This window comes from Boleophthalmus pectinirostris, unplaced genomic scaffold (assembly GCF_026225935.1).
Source record: "Boleophthalmus pectinirostris isolate CB_2022bp ecotype Guang Dong unplaced genomic scaffold, ASM2622593v1 HiC_scaffold_20, whole genome shotgun sequence".
NCBI classification, from domain to species: Eukaryota; Metazoa; Chordata; class Actinopteri; order Gobiiformes; family Gobiidae; genus Boleophthalmus; species Boleophthalmus pectinirostris.
The window spans coordinates 26,363,140-26,391,126 of record NW_026571153.1 but is presented as its reverse complement, the minus strand read 5'-3'; the positions used below and the strand labels follow the sequence as shown (position 1 = coordinate 26,391,126).

Below are 27,987 nucleotides of genomic sequence, written 5' to 3'. Positions count from 1 at the left end.
TTTGGTTGGGGGTCCGTCACCTTCTATGGATATATCAAAACTCTGTTTGGAATGTTCCACAGTATGACATTAAACACCTCTGCCTTACATTTACTCAATTACAGGTGGTTTTATTGCTCAAAAATACCCAGAAGAACGAGTATGAGTGAGGTCGCCTCTGCACAGATCTGGTTTGGTCTCCATGAAGACAGAAAGGTTTAATGCCATACTGTGAAACATTCCAGACGAAGCAATAAAAAGAAAAACGGACCCCCCCCATCAGAAAAGTTACGCAGATTTTCATATTTTAAGCACAAAATGTCTTGTTCCAGATTGAAATTTTCCCAGATTTATGCAAACCTTCTTAATTCAAATCATCTTAACTTGGCTAGATTTTAGTCTCTACGTCCACTCGGGCACTCTTCGGTAATCTACTCGAAACTTAACTTGAACACAACCATACATTTATCGCGTACTGACAGCTCTGGATGCGTTTTGTGCGAAATGAAAGCGAAACTTAGGGAATAGTATTGAAAGAGAGCGCAGAGGGCGAGACAGACGCAGCGAAGAGGACTTCACGAACAGGTAAGCGCTGGGAATGCACATATTCTAATTTAGCACATCGGTAAACTCAAAATTAGCCACAATTAAAGAGCAAAAGCGTGAAAATATTGGTAGTTAATGCATTTTTAGCGGCTGTATGTTATGCTACTCGTGCGTAAAGTTATCAAAAAACTTACGCTTCCTGCAATTTTATACTTGTAGTCATTTATTTTTTGCAACTCACAGAATGATTTCAGCTAGATTGTCTTTAAAAACATCATACAGACTAGTTTGACTGTACAAAACAAAACTATAAATTGTTAAAATTCTGAATGAAAAATGTAGACTGTCGTGCTACTTTAACACGTAAAACATGATCGGTTACTCGACAGCTTTATTCAGTTTCTATCTGTGTTTAATTCACATTTCCAAACGTCACTAGAGCAGGATTTTCAAGGCAAGAATAAATAAAAAAAAATCCTATCCTTGGTTCACAGTTTCCGCGGTTTTTACGCACGTTACGCAAGAAACCCTACGTCTTATATTCAGTGTGTACTTTAGGCTCATTAAAGGTGTAACTGTGTAACCTTCTGGATTGCTGTTTCCATGGAGATGTTATGGTAAATATGGCCTGGTAAAATAGAAGTATAATAGTGTTTATTCATTCATATCAATTACAGTTAACTTGAAAAATAACTTGAACTGACTCCGTAGAGATAGATAAGTTTTAATGTCACACTGTGGTACATTCCTGGTGAAGCACGTTCGCTTGCTCTTCACTAGAAAGCAAGTCTGCATTCTCTTCAGTAGACAGGTTACACAATACACCAACACACGCCCATATTACAGTATTTTATGATCCGCTCTAATGTTGTTTCCTCATCACACACAGACCTGGTGTTGTGTTTTGTTTCATTCACATGTTTAACTCACAAACCCTGCAGATTTAGGCTGAGCTCTTCTCTCAGACTGAAAATTAAAAGGTGCTGTTAACTTAAAAACTACCGCTTGGAACAGAGCGTTTTGAGCTTTGGAGATGTAGACAGACTGATAATAAAGAGTTACTCAACCATGAATGAAACAAAACACAATACTTATATACATAACTCGGCATTAGCACTAAATCCATAATAACAACAACACTGGTGCATTGGCTTAATACGGCTCTAACAAACAGTGTTGGGAAGTAACAGATTACATGTACAGGAGTTATGTAATCAGAGTACAAATTATGAGTAACTGTATTCAGTTACAGTTACTGTTTCCATGAGTGGTAACTGGATTACAGTTACTTTGTTGAAATAATTGGATGACATGGAGATATTTTCACATTTATTTACCCCCCCTTTTTTTTTTTTCCCCGGTAATTCCACTCATTGCTGGAAACTAAACCAGGTCTAAACTAGATCTAAAACAGGTCTAAAACAGGTCTAAAACCAGGTCTAAACCAGAACTAAAACAGGACTAAACTAGATCTAAACTAGATCTAAACCAGGACTAAACTAGATCTAAACTAGATCTAAACTAGATCTAAACCAGGACTAAACTAGATCTAAACTAGATCTAAACCAGGACTAAACTAGATCTAAACTAGATCTAAACTAGATCTAAACCAGGACTAAACTAGATCTAAACTAGATCTAAACTAGATCTAAACCAGGACTAAACTAGATCTAAACTAGATCTAAACCAGGACTAAACCAGGACTAAAACAGGACTAAATCATGCTGCTTGGACGTATCTCCTCCTCTTCTATTAATAATATTTTTAATATGGTTAAGTAAAGTCTGGGCTTTTTATTTTCTTTTAACAGACAAAACATCTTATGTTACGATATTCTAGTCTTTGCTTCTCTACAGCAAATCAAGTAATCCAAAGTATTCAGATTACGTTACTCACTTTAGGTAATTTAATGGATTATGTTACAAACTACATATTGGTGCATGTAATCTGTAATCTGTAGGGGAATACATTTTAAAAGGAACCTTCCCAACACTGCTAACAACAACATTATAACATGGCTTAAAGCTCAAAAGAATCCATTCTGTGTAATATAGAACCTTTAAATAATCTTTATAAGTTTGGATCACCACAATACTACACTTTTTTCAAAATATTTGATCTTGAATGAACTCGTATTACCCTTTTTAGAGCTTCTTTTTTGCCTTTAGAATCAAATTCAAAAAGGTTTTTACTAGTGGTGGAAGGTAGGAAAGTACAAAAGTAAAAGTACACCACTTAAATAAATGTTTTAGGTATTTGTACTTTGCTTTAGTCAGTTTTACAGGGGATACTTTTTACTTTTACTTCACTACATTTGAGAGCAGGTATCTGTACTTTCTACTCCATTACATTTTAAATCTGGACTGAAAAGTAAAAAGTACTTTTCTTGGTGGTTTGAGACCTGCTGAAATGGCTGAAACGTATTTTTAGCACTTTTAATTTGCATTAACATCCTGACTTTGAGAAAACCAAAAACACAAACACGCAAAAAGGCTAGAAAATTTAATAAATCAGTTGAATCATTTAAAATCAGTTAAATTCTTTTTAAAAATTGCTTCATTTCATTCTATAATTGTTCCTAAAAATCTCTGCAAAACACTTTTGCTCTTAAAGTTAATTTTTAAACAGGTACTTTAATACTTTTACTTAAGTGTAGTTTTTCATGTGATGCTTTTAATTTTACTTGAGAAATTTTTAATTTTTTTTTACCTTTGTATCTTTATTTTATTTAGTAACAAAATTGAGAACGCCATCCAACACTGTTTTTTCCTGACAGTGAATTAAAACAACCTCCTGGTGTGGAGATGCAAAATATATTGAACTGCTAACGTCATCAGGCTGCTACTGTCAGCTGACATTTGTTTGTGTGCCTTGCCCTCTCTGGAAACTTTCCATTACATTTTATAATACGTAGTGCTCAAGGTAATGGATTCATCATTTGGACACTAGAGGGCGGTGTTGAGCACAGGTCAGACTTACACTTTAACTTGAAGGTGTTTATAAAAAGCTCAAGTTTACAAGTGTATTTATTTTAGCAGGGATCGTTTTTACTTCGAGCACTAGAGGGCAGTCAGATTGTTTTAACAGGGACTGTTTAGTTTGGGCAGATAGTTTTGTTTAACATTTCCATACATATTAATAGTACCTGTAGTTTAATATGGAAATGTTAAACAAGCCTTTGTGCCCAATCAGAAGGACTGAATGACTGAATCCTCCTCCCTGCACACCTGCAGTGTGTGACCTTAAACTGGCCCTTACCTCTCACTCATGATCACACCCTGAAGAAGGCACAAGCCGACATGTGTTGGTGTGTTTTTAATGCTTCCTGTTTACTCACAGTAAAGGCTTTTAAATATTCTGTAACTAAGTGAGTGCCTGATATTTTTCTTTTTCTCAATTAACTGCACCCTTCTTCACGAGCACCAGTACCCGAAATGTACACCAGGAGCGTCAGCAGCACGTCTGTGTATTGTCACATTTAAACACTAAACTCTGTGTATTGTCACGTTTAAACACTAAACTCTGTGTATTGTCACGTTTAAACACTAAACTCTGTGTATTGTCACGTTTAAACACTAAACTCTGTGTATTGTCACGTTTAAACACTAAACTCTGTGTATTGTCACGTTTAAACACTAAACTCTGTGTATTGTCACGTTTAAACACTAAACTTTTTACATGGTTTATGTATTTATTGTTGAATTGGGTTTTTAATCACAAAACAAAAGTTGACAACAAGAGAGACAAATCTTTGCAGTGATCACAAGCCATGTCTGCGGCGTTCACATTAATTAAGCTCCTCAGTGGGGTTAGTCACGTGGATCCCAGCAGCTCCCTGTTTCTACTCTTACACTATAATATTGTTGCCTCATCACAAACAGACCTGGAATTGTGTTTTGTTTCAATCACACATGTTTAATAGTTAAACACTGCATATTTAGACTGGGCTCTACTCCTTAATGGAAAACACTGTTCCACCTTGTGATGTCACATGGTAATACAGGAAGTGCTCCATTGTGTTTTCAAACTCCATATACCTTCACTAGAATCATTTGAATGATTTCAGCCCTGAAATTGCCAATCTCCACTGAACAAAAGGTAAAAGGTAACTATTAACTTGAAAACTGCTGCTTCATGACATCACAAGGTGGAACAGAGCATTTTGAGATTTGTGAATGCACAGACTAATAATAAAGGGTTACTCAGGTCTGTTTTTGAGGAGGTAACCACATTATAACAGGACTTAAAGCTCAAAGAGACAATTTAGTGTAATATAGGACCTTTTAATGTTGTGATTTCCTTTTTTTAGGTTGTAAAGATGTCTGATGGGAAGAGCATGCAGATCTGCCACTGTGGCTGGTCTAAACACACGACATATCATGGTCTAAGAACTCACCAGGGGAAGAAAGGGTGTACCCCAAGGTCGACCCCAACCCGAAGCTCGGACTGCACAGCTCAGATCATCTTTAATACTTACATCCCCAAATTCACATATGCGCCTAGCGCTCCTTGTGACAACTTCCTGATGAGTGAGTAGTTTTTATGTTATAATGGTATTATAATGGTGACTGCAAATTAAAAGAAAATAATTATAGCATAGTGTCTGAAAAGCTTACATAAAGAAATCTAACTTTTTTTTCCCTCCCAGGGCAAATACAGGATGTGATTAAAGAATCAGAGGTAAAGACAAGTTTCACTTTCACTAAAACATTGTATTTAAAGAGCCTATATGACTCTATTTTCTGATCTATGTTCTAATGTTGTTTCCTCATCACAAACAGACCTGGAGTTATGTTTTGTTTCATTAACACACAAACCTGCAGATTTAGGCTGAGTTCTTCTCTCAAACTGAAAACACTCTGTTCCACCTTGTGATGTCATGTGGTAATACAGGAAGTGCTCCACTTTGTAATTGTAATAGGTAGATGTTAACTTGAAAACTACAACTTCATGACATCACAAGGTGGTACAGAGCATTTTCAGCTTTGGAGATGTAAAGAGACTAATAATAAAGGATTATTCAAACATGTATGAATGAAACAAAACACAACTCCAGGCATGTTTTTGAGGAGGTAACAACATTATAACATGACTTAAATTTGCATTGTGGAACTTTTCTGGTGGAGGGTCCATCAAATGCTTTTCTCCATGGAGATGTTATTGCTTTGTCTGGAATGTTTCACAGTATGGCATTAAACCTTTCTATCCTCATGGTGACCAAATCAGTTCAATCAAATCAAATGCATTTTTGAGCAATAAAACCACCTGTATTTAAATAAAAGCCCAAACTGCAGAACATTCCAGGCAGAGCAGTGACATATCCAAAGAAACAAGCAGGTGACAGACCCCAACCAAAAAAGTGCATCTTTAAAGCTCACAAGTACAGTTGTTGCAATAACCACAAAAATGAATCACCACGGTACTAAGAGGCCCACCGCAGTGCATGTTGAGCCACCGTGATCACCGCACGTGACCAAAGTGACTCGACCCAGAGTCCTGCACGGGTCCATTTTTAGAGACCCACATCTTCCACCCACTACCATCCACTATCGGTTCTCTCTCTCTTAAGTCCGCGGGTACCCGACCTAGAGCAGGACTCTGACCCGAGCTGCCACAGTGAGAGCTAGGAAAGATGTAGTGGCACTTGTACCAAAGCCAAATGTTACTTAGCCCACGTTAAACACACTATATCCACACGACAACCAAGGTACATGTGCATCTGCGCAACAAGCACATCATTGGAGAGACTTTTCAGTGCCGCTGGAAATATTATAACTCCAGGGGATAGGGGTGGAGTAGAAGGTGCGATATCACCACATACCGCTCTGTTGAACTGCTATACGGCACCACAGGAGAAATTCCCGAACTGCGACAGCCGTACTCACAAGAGTCAGTTTTTGCATAGTATAGGCTCTTTAAGGTTTTTAGTTAGGTCTGCTAACCGGGTGTTGGTAAAACTGAGCTGTAAAAAAATGATAAATAAATATTATTACTAGGGGTGTAATGGTACATGTATTTGTGCTGAACTGTTTCGGTACGGGACGTTAAATTGGGGCTGTGCACGAGTGAATTTACGCAATTTGAGGCTTTGCTCTTTAATATTCATGAGGGATCTTGTCCGTGACTGGGGCAGTGTTTCCCGCAGCGCTTTATAGTTAGGGCGACCACCTTGACAACAATTACCCCCGCCTTGACTATGCCCCTCCACACCACATGAATCCTCACAAAACTCCGGTCGTCACGCCCCAGTCCTCACTTTTGCCTTTTTGTCGGCACAGAATCCGAATAAAAGAAAATCTGAACGTATTTTTGTTATAATTTTAGGTCTAAATTCACATAGTTTTGTGAAAAAAGTCTGTTTAGGTGAATTGATACTTGGGAGCTGATTTCATCAACCGTCCCTGAGCGTGTGAAGCTAACCCAAAGCACTGCTCTGTCTGAAGCTTTGTTAGACTTCAATCTCAGTTTTGCTTTAACATGGTCTGACTTAATGTGAGCTTTGTGTTAATGTTTTTATTGTATATTTTAACCTTTTCAGAGCGATCTGTCATTTCCAAGCCTCTCCAGCCTGCTCAGTGCGTCATCAAACCAACTGTTTCGTGAGTAAAAATATGCTTTTTCTGGTGGAGGGTGCGCTACCTACTTGTCATATGGATGTCATTTTTCTTCCTGGAATGTTCCAAAAAAGTAAAGTATGGTATTAAAATTCTTTCAGTTTTTCAATCTATTCTTATTGTAAAAACTTATCTTATCACCTGATTGTCTGTATGACGATGGATAGAACTGTAGTACTGTGGAACATTCCAGATAAAATCTCCATGGAGACAATCACTGGGTTAGGGTTAGGACTGTCATCCAGAGAAGTCGCATCGTGTATCTTTAAAGCTGCCCTGTGTAACTTTTCTGGTAGAGGGTCCACCACATGCTTGTTTCCATGGAGATATTATTGTTTTGCCTGAAAGGTGCCTCACTATGGCATTAAACACATCTGTGTTGCATATATTAAATGACAAGTGTTTTAGTGCTGTAACTGTAACTTGGGCTGGTGGCATTGTGGGCTTGTCTCTATGGAAATAGATAAGTTTAATGCAGTACAGTGGGACATTCTAGACAAAGCAATAGCATTTACATGAAGACAAGCAGGTGCGGACCCTCTACTACTTGTAAAGGTCCAATGTTACACAAAACTGAATAATGTGAGCTTTAAGGCCCTGTCCACACTAGTACGTATTTGAGTTGTTTTTGTTGTGGATGCAGGTGTGCTTGTGATGAAGAAACAACATTATAACATAGATCAGAAATAGCGTAATATTGGCCATTTAAGCTTTCAGGCATATTGTCATTTATTTATTTATGTTATTTATTACATTTTTTTGTACTTGCAGAAACAGAAACTTTACAAGTGCCGAGTCTTCCTGCGCCAAACATGAATCAGCCAAAGGTAAGAAATTAGAACTATTTTCTCGCAACCAAAACATGTAAAACATTTTTAAAAATTACAAAATTCTTTCTTCCTCCTTCCTAATTTTCTTTTTATATAAGCTTAAAGAGATCTCTGGGCCTCAACCAAAAGCAACCACTGAAGCACCTGTCCAAAGACCATGTGAGAAATTTTCAATCATAGTTAATATTATTGCTTTAAATTGACAATATGTACAGTAACTTTTCATGTAGAGGGTCTGCCATCTGCTTGTCTCCAAGGAGATGGTGCCTGGAATGTTCCACAGTATAGCATTCAGCTTTAAGGGTTGTCAAAAGTCTGTTGTGTGTATATGTGTGTTGCGGAACTTTCCAGGTATAGCAAGAACATCTCCATGGATACAAGCAGGTTAGAAATGTTCCACAGTATGCCATTAAACAGCTCTACTTTACTTGTATTCAGTTACATGTGGTTTTAAAGATCAAAAATACCTAGAAAAACAGGCATTCTAACTGTGAACGAGGTTGCCTCTCCACAGATCTGACCTCTGGTTTGGTCTCCGTGAAGATAGAAAGGTTTAATGCCATACTCTGAAACATTCCAAACAAAGCAGTAACATCTGCATGGAGAAAAGCATTTGACAGACCTTCCACCTGCAAAGTTACACAATGCACCTTTAACTGTTGGCCTTTTCCTTTTTTGTCTGTGCTTAGTCTTCGGCACAGCTCACAAACCGCTTCAGCTGGTTGAAAATGGAAGCAAAACTCGCAATGCCCTGGATTCCATGGTCGGACAACAACAGGTAAAAAACACATGAGCCATCTGGATACTTCAAGTTAAAGCTTTATAGATGTATCAAGAATCTCGGACTTCTGGTCATTGCGCAGTGCATACTGGGAAGGATTTTCTGAAAAAGTGAGCATCAAGCCGCTATGTTTGTTTTCCCAGTGGGATGTGTCTATTGACAAAGTCTTTTCTAGTCTTTTGAATCATATCACTTTTTTCTCTGGTTCTGATATTGTCATATTTTAGTTTTGGGATTCAGACATTGTAATTGTGTGGTTGTTGGATCCTAACAGCGGAAAATGGCTCGAGAAATTTGTTTGCGAACTCCATAAATGCAAAAGGGAAAAATGTTGTGGTATAATAAACATATTGGGGGGTCAGATTACTATAGCCATAAGTTTCCCCTATTAACTACTCAATTGATCAGCCCTGTCTATTTTAACAAGATTCCAAATCATTATACATCACTTTGATTTCCGAACTCATTAATAACTACTTATCTCATTTTCAGTCAAATATGTGTTTAAACAACTAAGTCATTTTTAACATTCAAAAGTTATAATCCACATAAAAAAATGCATCTGAGTTCTCCAAAAAACACTTTTACATATGTCAATATGCTTTAATTTGCAGATATAGTATTAATATTCAAGTTCTTTATTAATAAAAGATAGATTTTCATAGAGCGGTCAATATTCTATAGGGGGTCAACATACCATAATAGGATTCTGACCCTGGGGTCAAAATACTATATGGTATGTTGACCCCGGGGTCACCTCACCGCGGGGTCAAAATCCTATGCCACACTGACTAAATAGGACAGTCCTGGCACCCTTTTTGGGAAGTCAGTGGAGAAGGTTTTTTTTTTTATTTATAAATTTTTAAAATTTATTTATTTTTTTAGGATTTCTTTTTCATCAACATTCCTTAGGAGTGTGGTGCTAACTGAAAGCACGGTATTCTAATCTTTAACATAATCTGACCAGAGCTGCCAGCTTTTTGATCAGTGCACAAACACCGAGAGACATGTAGAACACCCCCAGCGTGATGTCACTGCTGAGGAAAAATACAAGACATTGATTTATTATATTATAATTATTTTTTGTAAGTTTGTCAAGTTACCAAACAGTGACTGAGGCGTCTGTATGAGCCTACTATATCATTGTCTTTTATGTTTCATGTTTTATGTTGTTTTTTTCAAATCAGACGTGGCGCTCGCAGACTGTGAACGTGGCTGATGTGGTGACGGATGGAAAAGAAAACAAGCCAAGTACGTTCTGTTACAGTTTATTTAAAGCTACACTGTGTAACTTCTCTGGTGGGGGGGTCCCCTACATTCTTGTTTTATTGCTTTACCTGAAATGATAGACACTACAGGTGATGCTGCTTAGCCAAGTTACAGGTGAGATCTGTGCAGAGGCAAGCCTGCTCACTGTGATAATGCATTTATTTTATGGTATTTTTGAAGAATAAATGCAATAGATATTTAAACCAGGACTAAATCAAGTCTACATCAGGACTAAACCAAGTCTATATCAGGACTAAACCAGGACCAAACCAGGTCTACATCAGGACTAAACCAGGACCAAAAGTGTGCACTAAGCCTTAATAAACTCTATGTTTACAGGGTTTGGAGCAGTTGCAGCACCAACCTTTACTTTTGCATCCGAGCCCTTCACAGAACACCTTTAACCAAAACAAACAGGTCACATATTATATCATGAATTATTCATAAATACTTAGGTTTGGTTTCCTCTTATCCTTATTTACTTCCTCTTTTCTCTTGACAGCCTGAATCTTTCACTGTGACATCTGGAGATTCATCAGTGGATTCTGGTAACTTTTAATCATAACTCTACATTAATTAGACTTATGGAGACAAGCAGGTTGTGGACCCAACACCAAAAAATGACTAAGTGCACCTTACCCCTGATGTACACTGACTGAAAGTGCAGTGCGGTTCAGGTCCTGTGTGGTTTTTCTGCCACTTGTATGTCCCACTGACTGCAGTCTCTGAAGTAAAGTACAAATACCTAAAATGTAACCTCTTTACATTATTAGGTTTCCCCACTGCTCAAAATCATAATCATAAATACGTTTTAAACTGGGACTAAACTCAAAACTAAACCAGGACCAAACCTGGACCAAACCAAGTCTACATTAGGACTAAACCAGGACTAAACCTGGACCAAACCAGGTCTACATCAGGACTAAACCAGGACCAAAAGTGTGCACTAAGCCTTAATAAACTCTATGTTTACAGGGTTTGGAGCAGTTCCAGCACCAACCTTTACTTCTGCATCCAGCCCTTCACAGAATATTTTTAACCAAAACAAACAGGTCACATATTATATCATGAATTATTCATAAATACTTAGGTTTGGTTTCCTCTTATCCTTATTTACTTCCTCTTTTCTCTTGACAGCCTGAATCTTTCACTGTGATGTCTAGAGGTTCATCAGTGGATTCTGGTAACTTTTTTATCATAACTACACTTTAACTGGACTTATGGACTCCACCACAAAAGTTACACAATGCATCTTTAAGTAAAGTACAAATATCTAAAATGTAAACTTTTTACATTGTTACGTTTCTCCACTGCTCAAAATCATAATCATAAATACGGCCTAAACTGGGACTAAACTCAAAACTAAACCAGGACTAGACCAGGACCAAACCAAGTCTACATCAGGACCAAATCTGGACTAAATCAGGTCTACATCAGGACTAAACCCATACCAAACCAAGTCTACATCATAACTAAACCAGGACTAAACCAAGTCTACATCATAACTAAACCAGGACTAAACCAGGTCTACATCAGGACTAAACCAGGACTAAACCAGGACCAAACCAGGTCTACATCAGGACTAAACCAGGACTAAACCAGGACCAAACCAGGTCTACATCAGGACTAAACCAGGACCAAAAGTGTGCACTAAGCCTTAATAAACTCTATGTTTACAGGGTTTGGAGCAGTTCCAGCACCAACCTTTGCTTTTGCATCCAGCCCTTCACAGAATATCTTTAACCAAAACAAACAGGTCACATATTATATCATGAATTATTCATAAATACTCAGGTTTGGTTTCCTCTTATCCTTATTTACCTCGTTTCTCTTGACAGCCTGAATCTTTCACTGTGACATCTGGAGATTCATCAGTGGATTCTGGTAACTTTTTTTTTATCATAACTACACTTTAACTGGACTTATGGACTCCACCACAAAAGTTACTCAATAAGTAAAATACAAATATCTAAAATGTAAACTTTTTACATTGTTACGTTTCACCACTGCTCAAAATCATAATCATAAGTAGGGCCTAAACTGGGACTAAACTCAAAACATCACAAGGTGGACCAGAGTGACTTTCAGACCAGGAAGCTAAACCAGGACTCTAAACATCAGTGAATAAACAAAACACAAACCAAGTCTACATCAGAACTAAACCAGGACTCACAAGAGTCCAGAGTCTACATTTAGGACTAAACCAGGACTAAACCAGTGCCCCCTTTCAATGAGTATAGTAAACCAGGACTAAACCAGGGATCTTTTTGTCAGGACTAAACCAGGACAAAAGGTGTGCACTAATGCCTTAATAAAGATGCACTGTGTAACTTGTTTACAGGGTTTGGAGCAGCTCCAGCATCAACCTTTGCTTTTGCATCCAGCTCTTCACAGAATATCTTTAACCAAACCAACCAGGTTAGTGACGCCATCTGGCCAAGATACGGGTCAGATCTGTGGAGAGGCGAGTCCCCACAAACCCCACAGAAAATAATGTCTTTGAATGTATTTTTAAGCAAGTCAAACTTCTGTAACTGAAGAAGTGCAAGATAGATCTTTTTACTGTAATACTGTGGAACATTTTCAGCACTAATATCTCCATGGAGACAAGTGGGCACCTTGAACTTCTGAAGTGGTATATTTAGCCACTGTGTTAGAGTGTTTGCCCACTGATCTGAAGGTTGGTGGTTCGAATCCAGCTCTTAATACAAGTATCGTTGGTTGAATTTTCACAGATGAATGCTGTTGTTGTGTCCTTGGGCAAGACACGTAACCCTCCTCACCCTCAGTGTCTGTGTACACTGGTGTAATATACTTGTGTGGTTCCTTAATGTAAAATAGTCTGAGTGCCCTCAAGGTGGAAAAGCATTATATAAAAATGTGTATCACTTTTTACCATTAATTTTATTTAATGTAATTATGTTTTATTATAATTTTATTCCAGTTGTTTTCTCCAATGTCTGGATCTTTCAATGCTCCAACACCTGCTCGCCCACAACATGCTACAAATGGACAGAACAGTCCCCAGTTTATTGGAAGATCTGCTGATCTCAGATGCTCCAGTGCAGGTAGAGCACAAACTGTTCTATCTTTCAAATCTATATATTTCATTATTTTGAAACATTTGTGTTTTTTTTCTGTGTATTTTTTGTCAGTTAACAATTGTGTTCCAAGTTTGGCTACTACAGAGGCTTCAGTCAATATGGAAATCAGACCAGGTAACAGTTCTCGAGCCAAAAAGCACAATTTTATGTGTGGAACTAAACCTGGACTAGACCAGAACTAAACCAGGACTAGAACAGGACCAAACCAAGTCTACAAGAGAACCAGGATCAAACCATGACCAGTGTAGAACTAAACTTGGACTAGACCAGATCTTAACCAACAGGACCAAACCAACTGAACCGGGATCAAATCAGGACCAGTGTGGAACTAAACCTAGACTAGACCAGAACAAAGCCAGGACTAGAATAGGACCAAACCAAGTCTGCAAGAGGACTGAACCAGGATCGAAACAGGACCAGTGTGGAACTAAACCTGGACGAGACCAGAACTAAACCAAGACTAGAACAGGACCAAACTGATTAAACTAGGACCAGTGAACTCAGACTTAGTCTCTCTCTCTCTCTCTTTTTTAAAATTTTTTTATTTACAGCATCTGGAGCTTCACAGAATATATTTGGTGAAAACAAACCCCAGGTAATGTTTACATTCAATAAAGTGCCTCCATTAAATCCCAGAGTGACTGACCCTGATCCAAATGTGTGATCTCAACAGTATGAACCACACAACGCTTTTACTGCAGCTTCTGGAGATTCATCTGTGTGCCAGAGTACGTTTTTTTTTTTTTTTTTTTATCATTTTATTGGGAAAAAAAAAAGAACACAGAAGAGCCCACTTAACAGATGATGTCACCTTAAAGGGCAAAAGTTACAGTATTTTCTGATCTCTGTTATTATGCTGTTACCTGGAGTTGTGTTTTGTTTCTAGACCCTGCGTATTTAGGCTGAGTTATTCTCTCAAACAGAAAACACCCCGTTCCACCTTGTGACGTCAGTGAGTGGTGTCTCCAAATACATGCATCACGGATTTCAGACTTCCGGTCATGCATACTGGGAAGGATTTGCAATGCATACTGGGAAGGATTTTCTGAAAAAGTGAGCATGTTTTCCCAGTGGGATGCGTCTATTGACAAAGTCTTTTCTAGTCTTTTAAACCATATTGCTTTTGTTCCTGGTTCTGATATTGTCATATTTTAGTTTTGGGATTCGGACATTGTAATTGTGTGGTTGTCGGATGTCCGAACACCAGAAAACGGCTCGAGAAATTTGCTTTGGAAGTTTACGAACTTCATAAATGTAAAAGGGAATCAGATCTGTGTGAATCTATGTGAAACCTCTGTTCCACAGGAAGGACGACAAAGGAAAACTTTGACTATCTAAATCATCCCGAGTTTGCAGTAAACATTTTGTATGTGGAGCGCCATCAAAGCTGGATCCCGTTTGTTAAGCGAGAGGTGCAGAACAGGCTGAGCTCACACTTTCTTGTTCTTGTGGTTTTACAGCAACATCAACATCTTGGTCGCTTTGCAGTGGAAGGTGTTTTTTGGCAAACAGCTTTCACTTTGGCATTGACTTGTTAAATTCGTAACCAAGGTTGAGCGCTCCACATACAAAATGTTTGCTCCAAACTCGGGATGATTTAGGCAGTCAAAGGTTTCCTTTTTTGTCCTTCCTATGGATCAATCCTGCCCATCGCCTTCACCTTTCACTATTTTTCAATTCCGTTGGGAAGAGAAACAGTTTGAACAGAGGTTTGCAGTCACACACATCTGATTCCCTTTTGCATTTATGGAGTTTGCAAACTTTCCGAAGCCCATTTCTTGAGTCGTTTTCCGCTGTTAGGACATCCACTAACCACACAATTACGATGTCCGAATCCCAAAAATAAAATATGATGATATCAGAACCAGAAACAAAAGTGATATGGTTCAAAAGACTTGAAAAGACTTTGTCAATAGACACATCCCACTGGGAAAACAAACATGGCGGTTTGATGCTCACTTTTCGCACTTTTTGCAATGACCGGAAGTCTGAAATTCGTGATGCATGTATTCTCCCAAATTGGTGAGGTTATGCATTTTCACTAAAATCGGAAATTTTATAGACCTGGAATTGTCAAACTTAGAAACAGCTTTTGTTTTGGCATTGTTGAAACTCCCATTAGAATATACTGTATTATAGACTTTCTGTGGTCCTCTCAACTGGACAAGAGAAACAATGTACAGTTATTCTATATAATGAGTCTATCTGTTCAGTTGAGGCTATTATACAACTGCTAACTTTAAAACTACCAGTTGATGACATCACAAGGTGGAATGGAGCATTTTATTTATTTATTTTTTATGTAGGCAGATTTATAATCCAGGATTCCTTAAACATGTGTGAATGTAATAAAACCCAACTTTAGGTATGTTTGTGATGAGGGAACAACATTCCCACAGTTATATGGAAAAAATAAAGTCATTATAATTAAAAACAATAAAATTAAATTAAATAAATCAATCTTTTTTGTGTAGATTTTCCACAGATGCAGCAGCAATTTGGGTTTCCTCAAGCACAGCTGCCATTGCCCTCTACTAGTACACAAGAGGTAATGTTAGATAATAATTTACAGTTAAAGCCAGGACATAAATATTTCAACTTTTGACTCTTTTGTGACAGGTGATGTTCCAGTCCCCCTTCTCGTCTCAGCCAGACCCCAAAACATCTGGAGCTGCAGTGAAAGAAAACCAAAACACAGGTACAAAACAGATATTTATGCTCGGGTATGAAGAGTTTACATATGAAGTAGGGATGGGCATTTGATTAAATAATTGATTATTGATTAATCATTAACGTTTTTATATTAAAATGATCATCATTATTATTACTATCTGCACTACTAATCTGCATAAACAAATTCAACTTTACGACATATAAACTGTAACCACTCTAGAGCCACATCAGCCCGTTTGACATTATAATGTGTTTAATGTAGTTTTGCGCAAGTCTCACAGAAACAAAACTTAAAACCACATGGCTAATTTGCATAAACTAAGCGAAGAAAAAAAAAACAGCTCTTGTGCGCTGATGTGGTCAACTTCTGTCGGATTAAAAGACATGACTCAGTGCAATACAGGTTAGTGTGACCAGATTTGCGTTTGTTAAAACCAGGACACCGTACGGGGGGAGGGAGGTGGGGACTCGTCATCGACATTGTGCTACTTTCACCTGGCAAAGCTTTTTCCCACTGGACACCGAAACATATGTGCTGCTTTGTACACTGTGCACATGGACTCACACTTGTCCCGACCAGAATGGAAAGCGTGAAATTTCTTGTACAAGTCATCGTTAAGTACACATTTGCGGTTCGACACGTTGCAGGCTGACAGACTGTTTGTGTTTGCTCACTCCTTCTGAGTGCAGAGAACTACATGTACGAACCCCTGTTTGTCCCCGGACATGGACGTTTGGTCACCCTGCGCTACGCACAGCAACCTACATTCGGTTTGTCGATTAAAATGAACGTAATCGATGAAATGCTTAATGATCAATTAGCAATTAATCGACTAATCATGCCCATCTCTAATATGAAGTAAAAATGTTCAAATCAAACAGAGTTCTTACTGCTCTTACTGCTCACTAGGGCTGTCATGAGTATCAAAAATCAGATCCTAATTGATACTAAAACTACAATTGAAACTAAGGCTACGTTTATATGATGACGGTCTGAACAGAACACACAAAAGTGGCATCGCTTCTTTAGTTTTTATTCCGCTTTTAGATGAGCGTTTTCGAGAGGAAATCTGCGTGTATACGGTGACGCAAATGTGTGTGGAATTCGATTGGGTATGCATGCCAGGCGGCTCGGTGGTGACGCTAGGTGGTGATGTATGTGACGTAAACGCGTACGCGACGTGAGCAGATCTGACCAGATTTTAACGACTTGGGCAGTGTAGACAGAAACACTACGGCGGAGCTTCTTCAACTTTTCCACTCTGGAGGATGTGTTTTTTTGTGTTTTTAAGCCCCAAAAATACTGTCTAAACGAAAGGCTCTTCTGATAAAATATTTAATTGTTTTTATTCGTAGATGTTCTCATGTAAACTTGGAACCCACAGAGATACAGAAAAAATAAAGTCATTATAATAAAAAAAGAGAATTAAAAAAATAATTTCTTTGGTGCAGGTTTTCCACAGCTGCAGCAGAACTATGAGTTTCCCCAAACGCAGCGGCCACTGCCCTTTACAAGTACACAACAGGTAATGTTACATAATTATTTACAGATAAAGCCATGATATAATTGACTTTTATTTAAACTTATGACTCTTTTTGGACAGGCGATGTTCCAGACCCCCTCCTCATCCCAGCCAGGCCCAAAAACATTTGGAGCTGCAGTGAAAGAAAACCAGAATATAGGTACAAAAGCAGATATTAATGCTCAGTTATGAAGAGTTCAAATCATGTTCAAATCAAACAGAGCTTTTACTGCGCTTACTGCTCACTAGGGCTGTCACAAGTATTGAAAATCAGATCCTAATCGATACTAAAACTAGAATCAAAACTAGATACTCACTTGAGCAAGTATCGACACTAAAAAAGTCACATTGAGAGGACAGAAATGAAGCTTTCCTAAATAGCTTTAGTTAGAATGATGTTGAGAATCGGTATTGATCTAGATCTGAACATAGTGTAATATCTATCTCTCCTCTACAGTGACTCCGCCTGCTGCCAATACCACCGGAGCCGCTCAGGTATCACAGCAATGTACAAATAGAACTTATTCAAATCATAACTGAAAATTCATGTTCATTTATCTATTTTTAATCTTAATTTTTTACAGAATGGCCAAAGAGAATCACACTCAGGACCTGCAAGCCCAAAAACTCCACCTCAGCATGAACCCGAGTCATGTAGGGCTATATACTGTCCTGTAATTTTATATTAAAGGGCCCATATTACACAGTTTTCTCGTCTATGTTATAATGTTGTTTCCTCATCACAAACTGACCTCGGGTTGTGTTTTGTTTCATTCACACCTGTTGAACACACAAACCCTGCATACTGACGCTGAGTTCTTCTCGCAAACTAAAAACACTCAGGAAGTGCTCCACTGTAGTTTTAAACTCCACACACCTTCACTAGAATCATTTAGAAATTTGCAGACATGAAGTGGCCAATCTCTACTGAACTAAAAGCAAAAGGTAGCTGTTCATTTGAAAACTACCACTTCATGACATCACAAGTTGATGTAAAATAAAGACATGTGCAAATGAAACAAAATACAACTCCAGATATGTTTTTGAGGAGGTAACAGTATTAAAACATGATTTAAAGATCACAAGAGTCGGTTTAGCATAATACAGGACCGTTAAGAATTATATAAGTATTTGAAGTTTAATTTGAAAGTGAGTAACTTGTAACTTGTGATGGATAGACAACTGGATATCCAAATTCATACGTTCATATTTCAGTCATTTACTAATTTGAGGAGTGTGCAGCGGTCAGTATCTATCAGTTGATTTAGACCTGGTTTAGTTCTCGTTTAGGTCTGGTTTATACCTGGTTTAGACCTGGTTTAGACCTGTTTTAATTCTTGTTTAGACCTGGTTTAGACCTCTTTTAATTCTGGTTTAGACCTGGTTTAGACCTGTTTTAATTCTTGTTTAGACCTGGTTTAGACCTCTTTTAATTCTGGTTTAGACCTGGTTTAGACCTGTTTTAATTCTTGTCTAGACCTGGTTTAGACCTCTTTTAATTCTTATTTAGACCTGGTCTAGACCTAACCTAATTCATCAGCCGGTTTTACTTAGCTTTACTTCGTTTTACTTCGTAAAAAACCATCTGACCTCGCAGCGTTAGATTTCGTTCGCTCTACAGTAGGCAGGTACTTTTTATCATTTAACCAGTCTCTGCTATTTGGTCGTGATGTATGTAATGTGCTGCTAACGGGGCTAACTGGTATATTAAGCATTTCCCAAACCCCGTAGGAAGAAAAACAATAAAGTCTTTCCCCTTGATAAAATTCACCAAACATTCTCTTTGTTCTGGCTTTAAATCCTCGATCTTGGGAATCGTTGTCAACACATAATACATGACTCTTCGCTGATTGGCTGGTGCCCAAACTCGCACTTCTGGGGTTTTTGCGAACCATCTATTGTATTCCGATTTCTGACCTACTTGCTGGAGAGAAATGAAATTGAGTGAGCCAGCCTGGCTAGTTTAGACCTGGTTTAGACCTCTTTTAATTCTTGTTTAGACTTGGTTTAGACCTGGTTTAGACCTTTTTAAATTTTTGTTTAGACCTGGTTTAGACCTGGTTTAGATCTCGTTTAGACCTGGTTTACTTCTCATTTAAACCTGGTTTAGATGGATTTACACCTGGTTTAGTCTGATAGTATTTACATACATGTGTTGACAGATTTTGAGACCCCGAAGCAGAACTCTGACCAGTCTGCAGCACAACCAAACAGGATCAGGAGAGCGCTTAATTTCCATACAGGTGCAGCCCAGGTACAGTCCAAAGCAGCCATAGACAGTGTGTGTGTGTATATCATTTTACTGTTGTTTCATATTCACAAACTTTTTGAATGTTCAATTTTAGGCTCAAACGTCCTTGACAGTTCCAACCACCACCCCCCAAACTATAGTGCCCCCAGTGGAGGACCAGAAGGAGGCAGAGAAACTACAACAGGTAATTTAAATTCTTTAATGTACATAGACAGAACTTTTTATGATTGATTGAGAGAATTTATTTTATTTAGTTTTTTTAAAGAAGGCATATTGTGCGTGTGTGTCAATGGCACCTATAATGTATGGATCATTACTAATATGCTATCATTTCAACATTTAAAATTGCAATATTGCGCTAAAACAACTTAAAAAAGGAAACAAGTCCACTGATTTCCGCGTTAAAAACTGTGGTGCCCAATGGGAGCTGACGTCGCCATAAACATCATAATATCGGCCCCTCCTATGGATACACAAGAGTAGCAGATGTTTTTTATTTGTACCAAAGTGAATACATGACACTGCTGAATCCTACACGTATCACTGATTGAGAAAATAAAACTGGATAACGAAGTAAGTCCAGAACAGTGGGCGTGTTCCGATGGAGATGAAACGTCAAACTGCCGTCTTCAAAGATTAGAGAAATAAAGATGACTCAAACATGCACGAATCACTCCAAATACAACTTCAGAGGGTAAATGAGAAACAACTATAACATGGCTTAAAGCTCAGAACATTCCATTTTGCAGAATAGGTTATAATTATAATAGGTCGCTTCACGTTTTATAGTAATATTATATGTTTTGCATTGTTTAAGCTTCAACGGGACAAGATGAAAGCCGAACTGCAACAGAAGATTCGATGCAGAGACCAAAAACTGTGTGAGATCAGGGCAAGTGTCAAGGCCTGCGAGGTGAGTAGTAGTAGTAGTAATAGTAGTAGTAGTAGTAGTAGTGATAGTAGTAGTAGAAGTAGGATAAAGAGACATGTTATTCTGTGTTTTGGTGTAATAAAAACATCAGTAATGAAACTCAAAGTTGACCGATCAAACTAGCTCTAACCAGGCCATACTTGAACTTGAGTAGTAATAAATAATTCGACTCATCTACTATGAGAAAAATTACGCAATGCACCTTTAATTAATGTACAGATACCAACAATTTTACATAAAGGCGCACTGTGTAACTTTTCTGGTGGAGGCTCCATCAAATGCTTTTCTCCATGGAGATGCTATTGCTTAGTCTGGAATGTTACAGTATGAGATTAAACCTTTTTATCTTCCTGGAGACCAAGCCAGACCAAGTTACAGGTCAGATCTGTGGAGAGATGACGCCCCTCACAGTCAGAACGTCTGTTTTTCTAGGTATTTTTGAGCTATAAAACCACCTGTGATTGAATAAACGTCAAATAGAGCTCATACTGTGGAACATTCCAGGCAGAGAAATTACATAGCCAAAGAAACAAGCAGGAGACAGACCCCCAACCAAAAAGTTTGTACCTTTAAGTACCTTTTACCAAACCTGAATATTTACCCTATATTTTGTACCTTCCAGGGCAGTTTGGATGAAGAGTGGCTGGAGATTGACAATGTATTTTCAAATGTGATTCACTTGGTGGAGGAGGCCCGTCAGAGAGCTCTGCAGCCAATAGAGAAAAGGTGAGTCAAACTAAAGCCCTTCAGTAATACAGACGACTACCGTATTTTCTGCACTATAGGGCGCTCTGGATTATAAGGCGCACTGTCATTGAGTGGTCTATTTTCAAAATGTTTTCACATATAAACCTCACCGGACTATAAGGCGCAATGCATACTGGGAAGGATTTTCAGAAAAAGTGAGCATCAAACCGCCATGTTTGTTTTCCCAGTGGGATGCGTCTGTTGACAAAGCCAGTCTTTTCTAGTCTTTTGAACCATGTCGCTTTTGTTTCTGGTTCTGATATTGTCATATTTTAGTTTTGGGATTCGGACATCATAATTGTGTGGTTGTTGAATGTCCTAACACCGGAAAACGGGCTCGAGAAATTTGTTTGCGAACTTCATAACTGCAAAAGGGAATCAGATGTGTGTGACTGCAAACCTCCGTTCAAACTGTTTCCCTTCCCAATGGAATTGAAAAATACTGAAAGGTGAAAGCGATGAGCAGGATTGATCCACAGGAAGGATGAAAAAGGAAACCTTTGGCTGCCTAAATCATCCTGAGTTTGCAGTGAATATTTTGTATGTGGATCAACATCAAAGCAAAATCTCGATCCCTCGCTCCACCTTGGTTACAAATTTAAAAATGTCAACGCCAAAACAAAAGGCACCAGCTGTTCACCAAGAAACACCTTCCACTGTAAAGCGACCAAGACGTGATGTTGCTGTAAAACCACAAGAACAAGAAAGTCTGAGCTCAGTCTGTTTGTCTTCTGTACCTCTCGCTTAACAAATGGGCTCCCACTTTGATGTTGCTCCACATACAAAATGTTCGCTGCAAACTCGGGATGATTTAGGCAGTCAAAGGTTTCCTTTTTGGTCCTTCCTGTGGATCAGTACTGCCCATCACCTTCACCTTTCACTGTTTTTCAATTCCATTGGGAAGGGAAACAGAACAGAGGTTTGCAGTCACACACATCTGATTCCCTTTTGCTTTTATAGACTTCGCAAACTTCCGAAGCCCATTTCTCGAGCCGTTTTCCACTGTTAGAAGATCCAACAACCACACAATTAAAATGTCCGAATCCCAAAACTAAAATATGACAATATCAGAACCAGAAACAAAAGCGATATGGTTCAAAAGACTAGAAAAGACTGGCTTTGTCAATAGACGCATCCCACTGGGAAAACAAACATGGTGGTTTAATGCTCAATTTTTCGGAAAATCCTTTCCAGTATGAATTGCGCAATGACTGGAAGTTCGAAATTTGTGATGCATCTATTGATTGACAAGTAAAGGTTTATCTTATCTTAAAGGGCTCGTATTACCGTATTTTCTGATCTATGTTATAATGTTGTTTCCTCATCACCAACAGACCTGGAGTTGTTTAACACACAAACCCTGCTATCTTCTATCAAACTGAAAACTCTCTGTTCCACCTTGTGATGTCATGTGGTAATATAGGAAGTGGGTCCATGTACCATTCATTTGGATTTCAATTAAGAATGAAAAACAATAAAATGGGAAAATAGTTTGTTATTTCATTATTTAATTTTAGTGTCAAACAAACAAACCGTCAGTATTTTGATATTTTATTCTGTCTGGTTTATAATTGAAATGAAAAAGAACGAATGGTACACAGACCAAAGTGCTTCGCTATGTTTTTAAACTCCATACACCTTCACTAAAATCATAAGGATTATTTCAGACCTGGAATTGAAGATCTCTACTGAATAAAAGGTATCTGTTAACTTAAAAACATGACATCACAAGGTGGAACAGAGCATTTTGAGCTTTGTAGATGTAGACAGACTAATAATAAGGAGTTAGTCAAACATGTGTGAATGAAACAAAACACAACTCCAGGTCTGTTTTTGAGGAGGAAACAACATTATAACAAGTTTGCAAGAGTCTATTTCGCATAATATCTTTAACATTTTTTATGTTTTTTATACATCCTTTGTATTTTAGGAGAGAAAAACTGAAAAGAGAGTCCAAAGGTTTGATCCAGAAAATTCAGGAGGACATTGTAAAACTTGAAAATGCCATAAAGGAAGTGGACACTGCTGCAGATTTGGATGTAAGAAAGAAACTGATATCAGGTGTATTTGTGTGGAAAATGTTTGTCTAATTATTATTATTATTTTGTTTTTATCACCAGGCTGTAACGCTGTCAAAGCTAAAGATTAAAGACTTCAAAACAATAAATGTCAACACCGATTTCGCCTTCGGGACCCTTCAAACCACAATTTCCACCATGAGGGAGCAAATTCAAGAAGAAATGGACAAACTCTCTGCTTTAGGTTTGTAGATCTGCAAACGTAAAACTGTTCACTGCACACACACGCCAGCTGGGGGTGTTCTGCATGTATTTCTATGGGTAGAATGTTCAGCAGTTAGAGACTGACTCACATGTTGTAGTTTCAGTTCTTTCTGTTCAGACTGTGTTAAAACAAAACTCATATTTAAGTCTAACTTGAGCAACAGCGCTTCAGACAGAGCGGTGCTTACAGTTAGCTCACATGCACCTGTTTCAAAACTGGAACGAAACTGGGACTTAACTCGATTTAGACCAGAACTAAACCAGGACTAGAACAGGACCAAACCAAGTCTACATCAGGACTAAACCAGATCAAGATGGACTTGGGTATTTCAAAATGTCTCTACAGCTCTTCTCATTGTTTGGAATCTTGTATTTGTCGATGCAGTCACTCATTTTGTGTCTTTGTGGTTGTTGTTTTTTTTCCAGAACTTGAAAGAGCTCCAGTGTTTGCAGGTAAAGTTTGTTTGAATTATGCGAAAGAGGCAGGAGGTCCATGCAGATGAACAGAATTAGCTTTTGTTGTAGAAGCAGCTCTTTTTGTCAGAATAAGACAGCTGTGTTCCGTCTGCATGCAGTTATGAAGCAGGTTATTGTCAGCATATCCAAACGTGCGCTGTTAGCATGCTAGTTGATGTTAGGGTAATAGATGCATCACGAATTTCAGACATCCGGTCATTGCACAATTCATACTGGGAAAGATTTATCGAAAAAGTGAGCATCTAACCGCCATGTTTGTTTTCCCAATGGGATGCGTCTATTGACAAAGCCAGTCTTTTCTAGTCTTTTGAACCATATCACTTTTGTTTCTGGTTCTGATATTGACATTTTTTCGTTATGGGATTCGGACTTTCTAATTGTGTGGTTGTTGGATGTCCTAACACCGGAAATTGGCTCCAGAAATGGGCTTCGGAAAGTTTGTGAACTCCATAAATGCAAAAGGGAATCAGATCTGTGTGAACCTATGTGAAACCTCCGTTCAGACTGTTTCAATATGGTTCAAAAGACTAGAAAAGACTGGCTTTGTCAACAGACGCATCCCACTGGGAAAACAAACATGGCGGGTTGATGCTCACTTTTTTGGAAAATCCTTCCCAGTATGCATTGCACAATGACCGGAAGTCTGAAATTCGTGATGCATGTATTAGGATTTTAGGTAAGCGCAGGAAAGTAAGGAATAACTTTAGACCTTTGCAAGCACATATTATGCAAAATTGATTTTTTGGAGATTGTAACCATGTTAAGACATTGTTACGTCTTCAAAAACAGATCCAAACTGGTGTTTTGTTTCAGTCACACATGTTTAAGTAAACCCGGTTTATTAGTCTACATTTCCAAAGATTAAAATGCTCTATTCCATCTTGTATAGGGTGAGAAGATTTTCAGAATCAAAAACTAGGACACCCTTGGTTTGTGGTGGTTGGTAATAATAAAACTGTGAAACAAGTGCATACCGTAGTTAAGAAAAATTGTTCTGCCTATTCAGAACTAACGTGTCAGTATAGTCACATTTTCTTTGTGTTTTGGTGATTTTTAAGCAGCTTTTCTGTATTTTACCTAAACAAATGTCAATCTATGCCTCTCTTTACTGATGGCAGGGGTCAAATTGGTCAAAAGTAGGGACATCTAGGACATTTCTTGTATAAAACTGGGACAAATTACTGGTTTTGTATAAATCTGCTGGGACAGGGGATGCAGGACTCAAAACTGGGACTGTCCCAAGTAAACAGGGACATGGTCATTGGTCTCCCTAACCTGGGGATCATGAAGTGGTAGTTTTCAAGTTAACAGCTACATTTTACATTTTGTTCAGTAAAGATTGGCAGTTCCAGGGCTGAAATGATCCAAATGATTCTAGTGAAGATGTATTGAGTTTAAAAACACAGTAGAGCACTTTCTGAATTAGCACAGGTTGTTTTCTGGGCTGAATATGCAGGGTTTGTGTGTTAAACATGTGTCAGTGAAACAAAACAAAACTCCTGGTATGTTTTTGATGAGAAAACTACGGAAACCGAGAGGGGTCACAACAAACGCAAACACCGCAACAAATGCAAATGCGATGACAGAACAAAAAGTCACAACAAAACAAAAAAAGCCACAACACACCAATAAAAGCCACAACGGAAATGACCGCGGGACTCTATTTTAATGTAAACGCCCCAACAAATACAAAGGCCACAACACAAACGCAAATGCCGCAACACATTAAAAAGCCACAACACATTAAAAAGCCACAACGGAAGTGACCGCGGGACTCTATTTTCTGACGAACCGATCAAGCGGCAAGTGAAGAAGAAGAACTAAAACGTGAAACGAATAATGATAAAACAATAAATTACTTTTACTGATGTTTCCAACTTCTCCGTTCCTTTACTTTTCACGTTATAGTTCTTCTTCTTCACTTGCCGCTTGATCGGTCCGTCGAAAAATAGAGTCCCGCGGTCACTTCTGTTGTGGCTTTTTAATGTGTTGTGGCTTTTTAATGTGTTGTGGTTTTTTAATGTGTTGTGGCTTTTTAATGTGTTGTGGCTTTTTAATGTGTTGTTTTGTGTGCTTTTTAATGTGTTGTGGCATTTGCGTTTGTGTTGTGGCGTTTGTATTTGTTGCGGCGTTTGCATTAAAATAGAGTCCCGTGGTCATTTCCGTTTTGGCTTTTTTTGGTGTGTTGTGGCTTTTTGTGGTGTTGTCATATTTGTATTTGTTGCGGCGTTTGCGTTTGTTGTGACCCCTCTCGGCTTCCGTAGAAAACATTATAACAGATCAGATCAAAACGCGTTCTGTAGTGTAACAGTTCTCTGCTCTCTGTCTCAGTGGACGTGAAGCTGGACCACAGCTCTGCGCACCAATGGCTCGCGGTGTCCAAAGACGGAAAGATGGTCCAAGACGGCGGACAGTGTCAACCGCACCTCCCGGTCAGCAGGGGGCGGTTTGAATTGTACGAGAGCATCGTAGGGGCCAGTCCCGTCAGGTCGGGGAGGGCCTACTGGGAGGTGCAGGTGGGGGCCAAGAGCGGATGGGACCTGGGCGTAGCGTCGGTCAAAGCGAACCGCAAAGGCAAGCTGACACTGAGCCCAGACGGCGGGTACTGGGTTCTAGTTCACTTCGAGGGGGATAAGTATGCGGCCCTGACAGCGCCCCCTTTCAGTGTGGAGCTGAAAAACAAGCCTCAGAAGGTGGGGGTGTTTTTAGACTATGAGGAAGGGCTGGTGTCTTTTTACGATGTCACAAATCAAACTCATATTTACTCCTTCACCAACTGCAGCTTTGATGACGGGATGTTACCGTATTTCAGCCCACATCTGAAACTAAACGGCCAAAACGCAGAGCCCCTCGTCATTACCGAAGTGAAATAAAGTCATCGCAACGGTGATTTAAAAGTGTTCTGAGTAACTTTTCTGGTGGTTTCTCGTCTCCACGCGTGTAGGTGCTTTGCCTGGAAAGTTCCGCACTATAACATTAAACTTTTTCCTTGACCAGCCAGTTCCACGGACATGAATCTGACAATAGAGCGTAAAAAACCTCGGTCCAAACTTGAGTCGATACAACCGCAGCTGCTAATTTGTCACGTGTGTCTCTCGAATGCGGAACACACCTCTTAAAAATCTCGCAATATCCAGAGCATAATATATAACTTGTTTTACCTGAGATAAATAATACTTTTGATTGTTGATTCTGTAAAAATCTGCGCTGTTTTTTATGCAAATGAATCATGCTTCTGTCTGATTGGTTAATCCGCCTGTCAATCACGTTCTCTGAAATTAGGGAGACAGGACCCAGCTCCAGATCCACTCACCTTTGTAAAGTTTTGTCAAAGCATGTCTTTTTACTGTGAGCAGGGTCACCTCTCCACAGATTTGGCCTGTAACTTGGCCAGATCGCATCACTTGTTATTCTCCATGCTGGAAAATATTTAATGTCATACTATGGAACCTTCTAGGCCAAGGGAAAACATCTCTATGGAGACAAGCACATGCAAACCTTTAACTAAATTTACCAGAGAAACATTTTTAAAAGAATTGCACTTGTTTTTTAACTTTACAGCATTATGTTGAAGTTACATTCTTTAATTTATTATGTTTTTGGTTCATCTTAAATAAGTTCATGATAAAAGCTTTCTGTTGACAATCTGTGGGGTCGGTAAAAATAATGATCCTACATTTTACCTTCATATGACTTTTAAAAATGTTTAATGATCAGTCCTTTGTTGTATTTAATTAAATGCCAAATACTTTTACTCAACATGAATCATAATACGGTTAACAGTGCTATCTATAATTATTTTACTTTGCTTTCATATGCCTTCAATTCTTGATGTTTGATATCGATATAGCTACACTTTTTGTGAGAACTGTTTAAATGATACAGTTTATATGACAAAATATCTGAAATAATACAACATATATAAGGTGATATTGTAACATGCCTTCAATTGTTCTTGTAAAATAAACCAATAAAAAAGA

General features: G+C 38.5%; 1 protein-coding gene across 4 annotated transcripts; it reads left to right on the top strand.

Moving 5' to 3' along the window:
• Positions 1 to 412: 412 nt before the first annotated feature.
• LOC110153848 (uncharacterized) lies at positions 413 to 27,987 on the top strand. 4 transcript variants are annotated; one of them, XM_055156344.1, is made up of 29 exons: positions 413 to 564; positions 4,835 to 5,054; positions 5,174 to 5,205; positions 7,064 to 7,124; positions 7,911 to 7,966; positions 8,068 to 8,128; positions 8,659 to 8,747; positions 9,938 to 10,001; positions 11,699 to 11,775; positions 11,858 to 11,903; positions 12,361 to 12,437; positions 12,964 to 13,087; positions 13,175 to 13,237; positions 13,675 to 13,718; positions 13,797 to 13,851; positions 15,598 to 15,671; positions 15,743 to 15,821; positions 17,249 to 17,322; positions 17,401 to 17,479; positions 17,777 to 17,814; positions 17,904 to 17,973; positions 19,482 to 19,573; positions 19,665 to 19,754; positions 20,388 to 20,483; positions 21,124 to 21,227; positions 23,179 to 23,287; positions 23,369 to 23,510; positions 23,957 to 23,983; positions 26,339 to 27,987. In XM_055156344.1, the coding sequence occupies exons 2-29, from the start codon at positions 4,844 to 4,846 to the stop codon at positions 26,878 to 26,880; spliced, it is 2,676 nt and encodes an 891-aa protein (XP_055012319.1). In that variant the 5' UTR covers positions 413 to 564; positions 4,835 to 4,843; the 3' UTR covers positions 26,881 to 27,987. The 4 variants fall into 4 exon arrangements, with proteins under 4 accessions (XP_055012319.1, XP_055012320.1, XP_055012321.1 ...); XM_055156345.1 differs by lacking the exons at positions 11,858 to 11,903; positions 12,361 to 12,437; XM_055156346.1 differs by lacking the exons at positions 413 to 564; positions 4,835 to 5,054; positions 5,174 to 5,205; ... (2 more) ...; positions 8,068 to 8,128; positions 11,699 to 11,775 and adding exons at positions 10,359 to 10,436; positions 10,522 to 10,567; positions 10,995 to 11,071.

Bases quoted from the DNA above. Each gene is read 5' to 3' on its own strand.
- LOC110153848 (XM_055156344.1), top strand. From the start codon at position 4,844: ATGTCTGATGGGAAGAGCATGCAGATCTGCCACTGTGGCTGGTCTAAA. The intron at 7,967-8,067 runs GTAAGAAATTAG...TTTTTATATAAG, and splicing joins CAAACATGAATCAGCCAAAG to CTTAAAGAGATCTCTGGGCC. The intron at 8,748-9,937 runs GTAAAAAACACA...TTTTCAAATCAG, and splicing joins CCATGGTCGGACAACAACAG to ACGTGGCGCTCGCAGACTGT.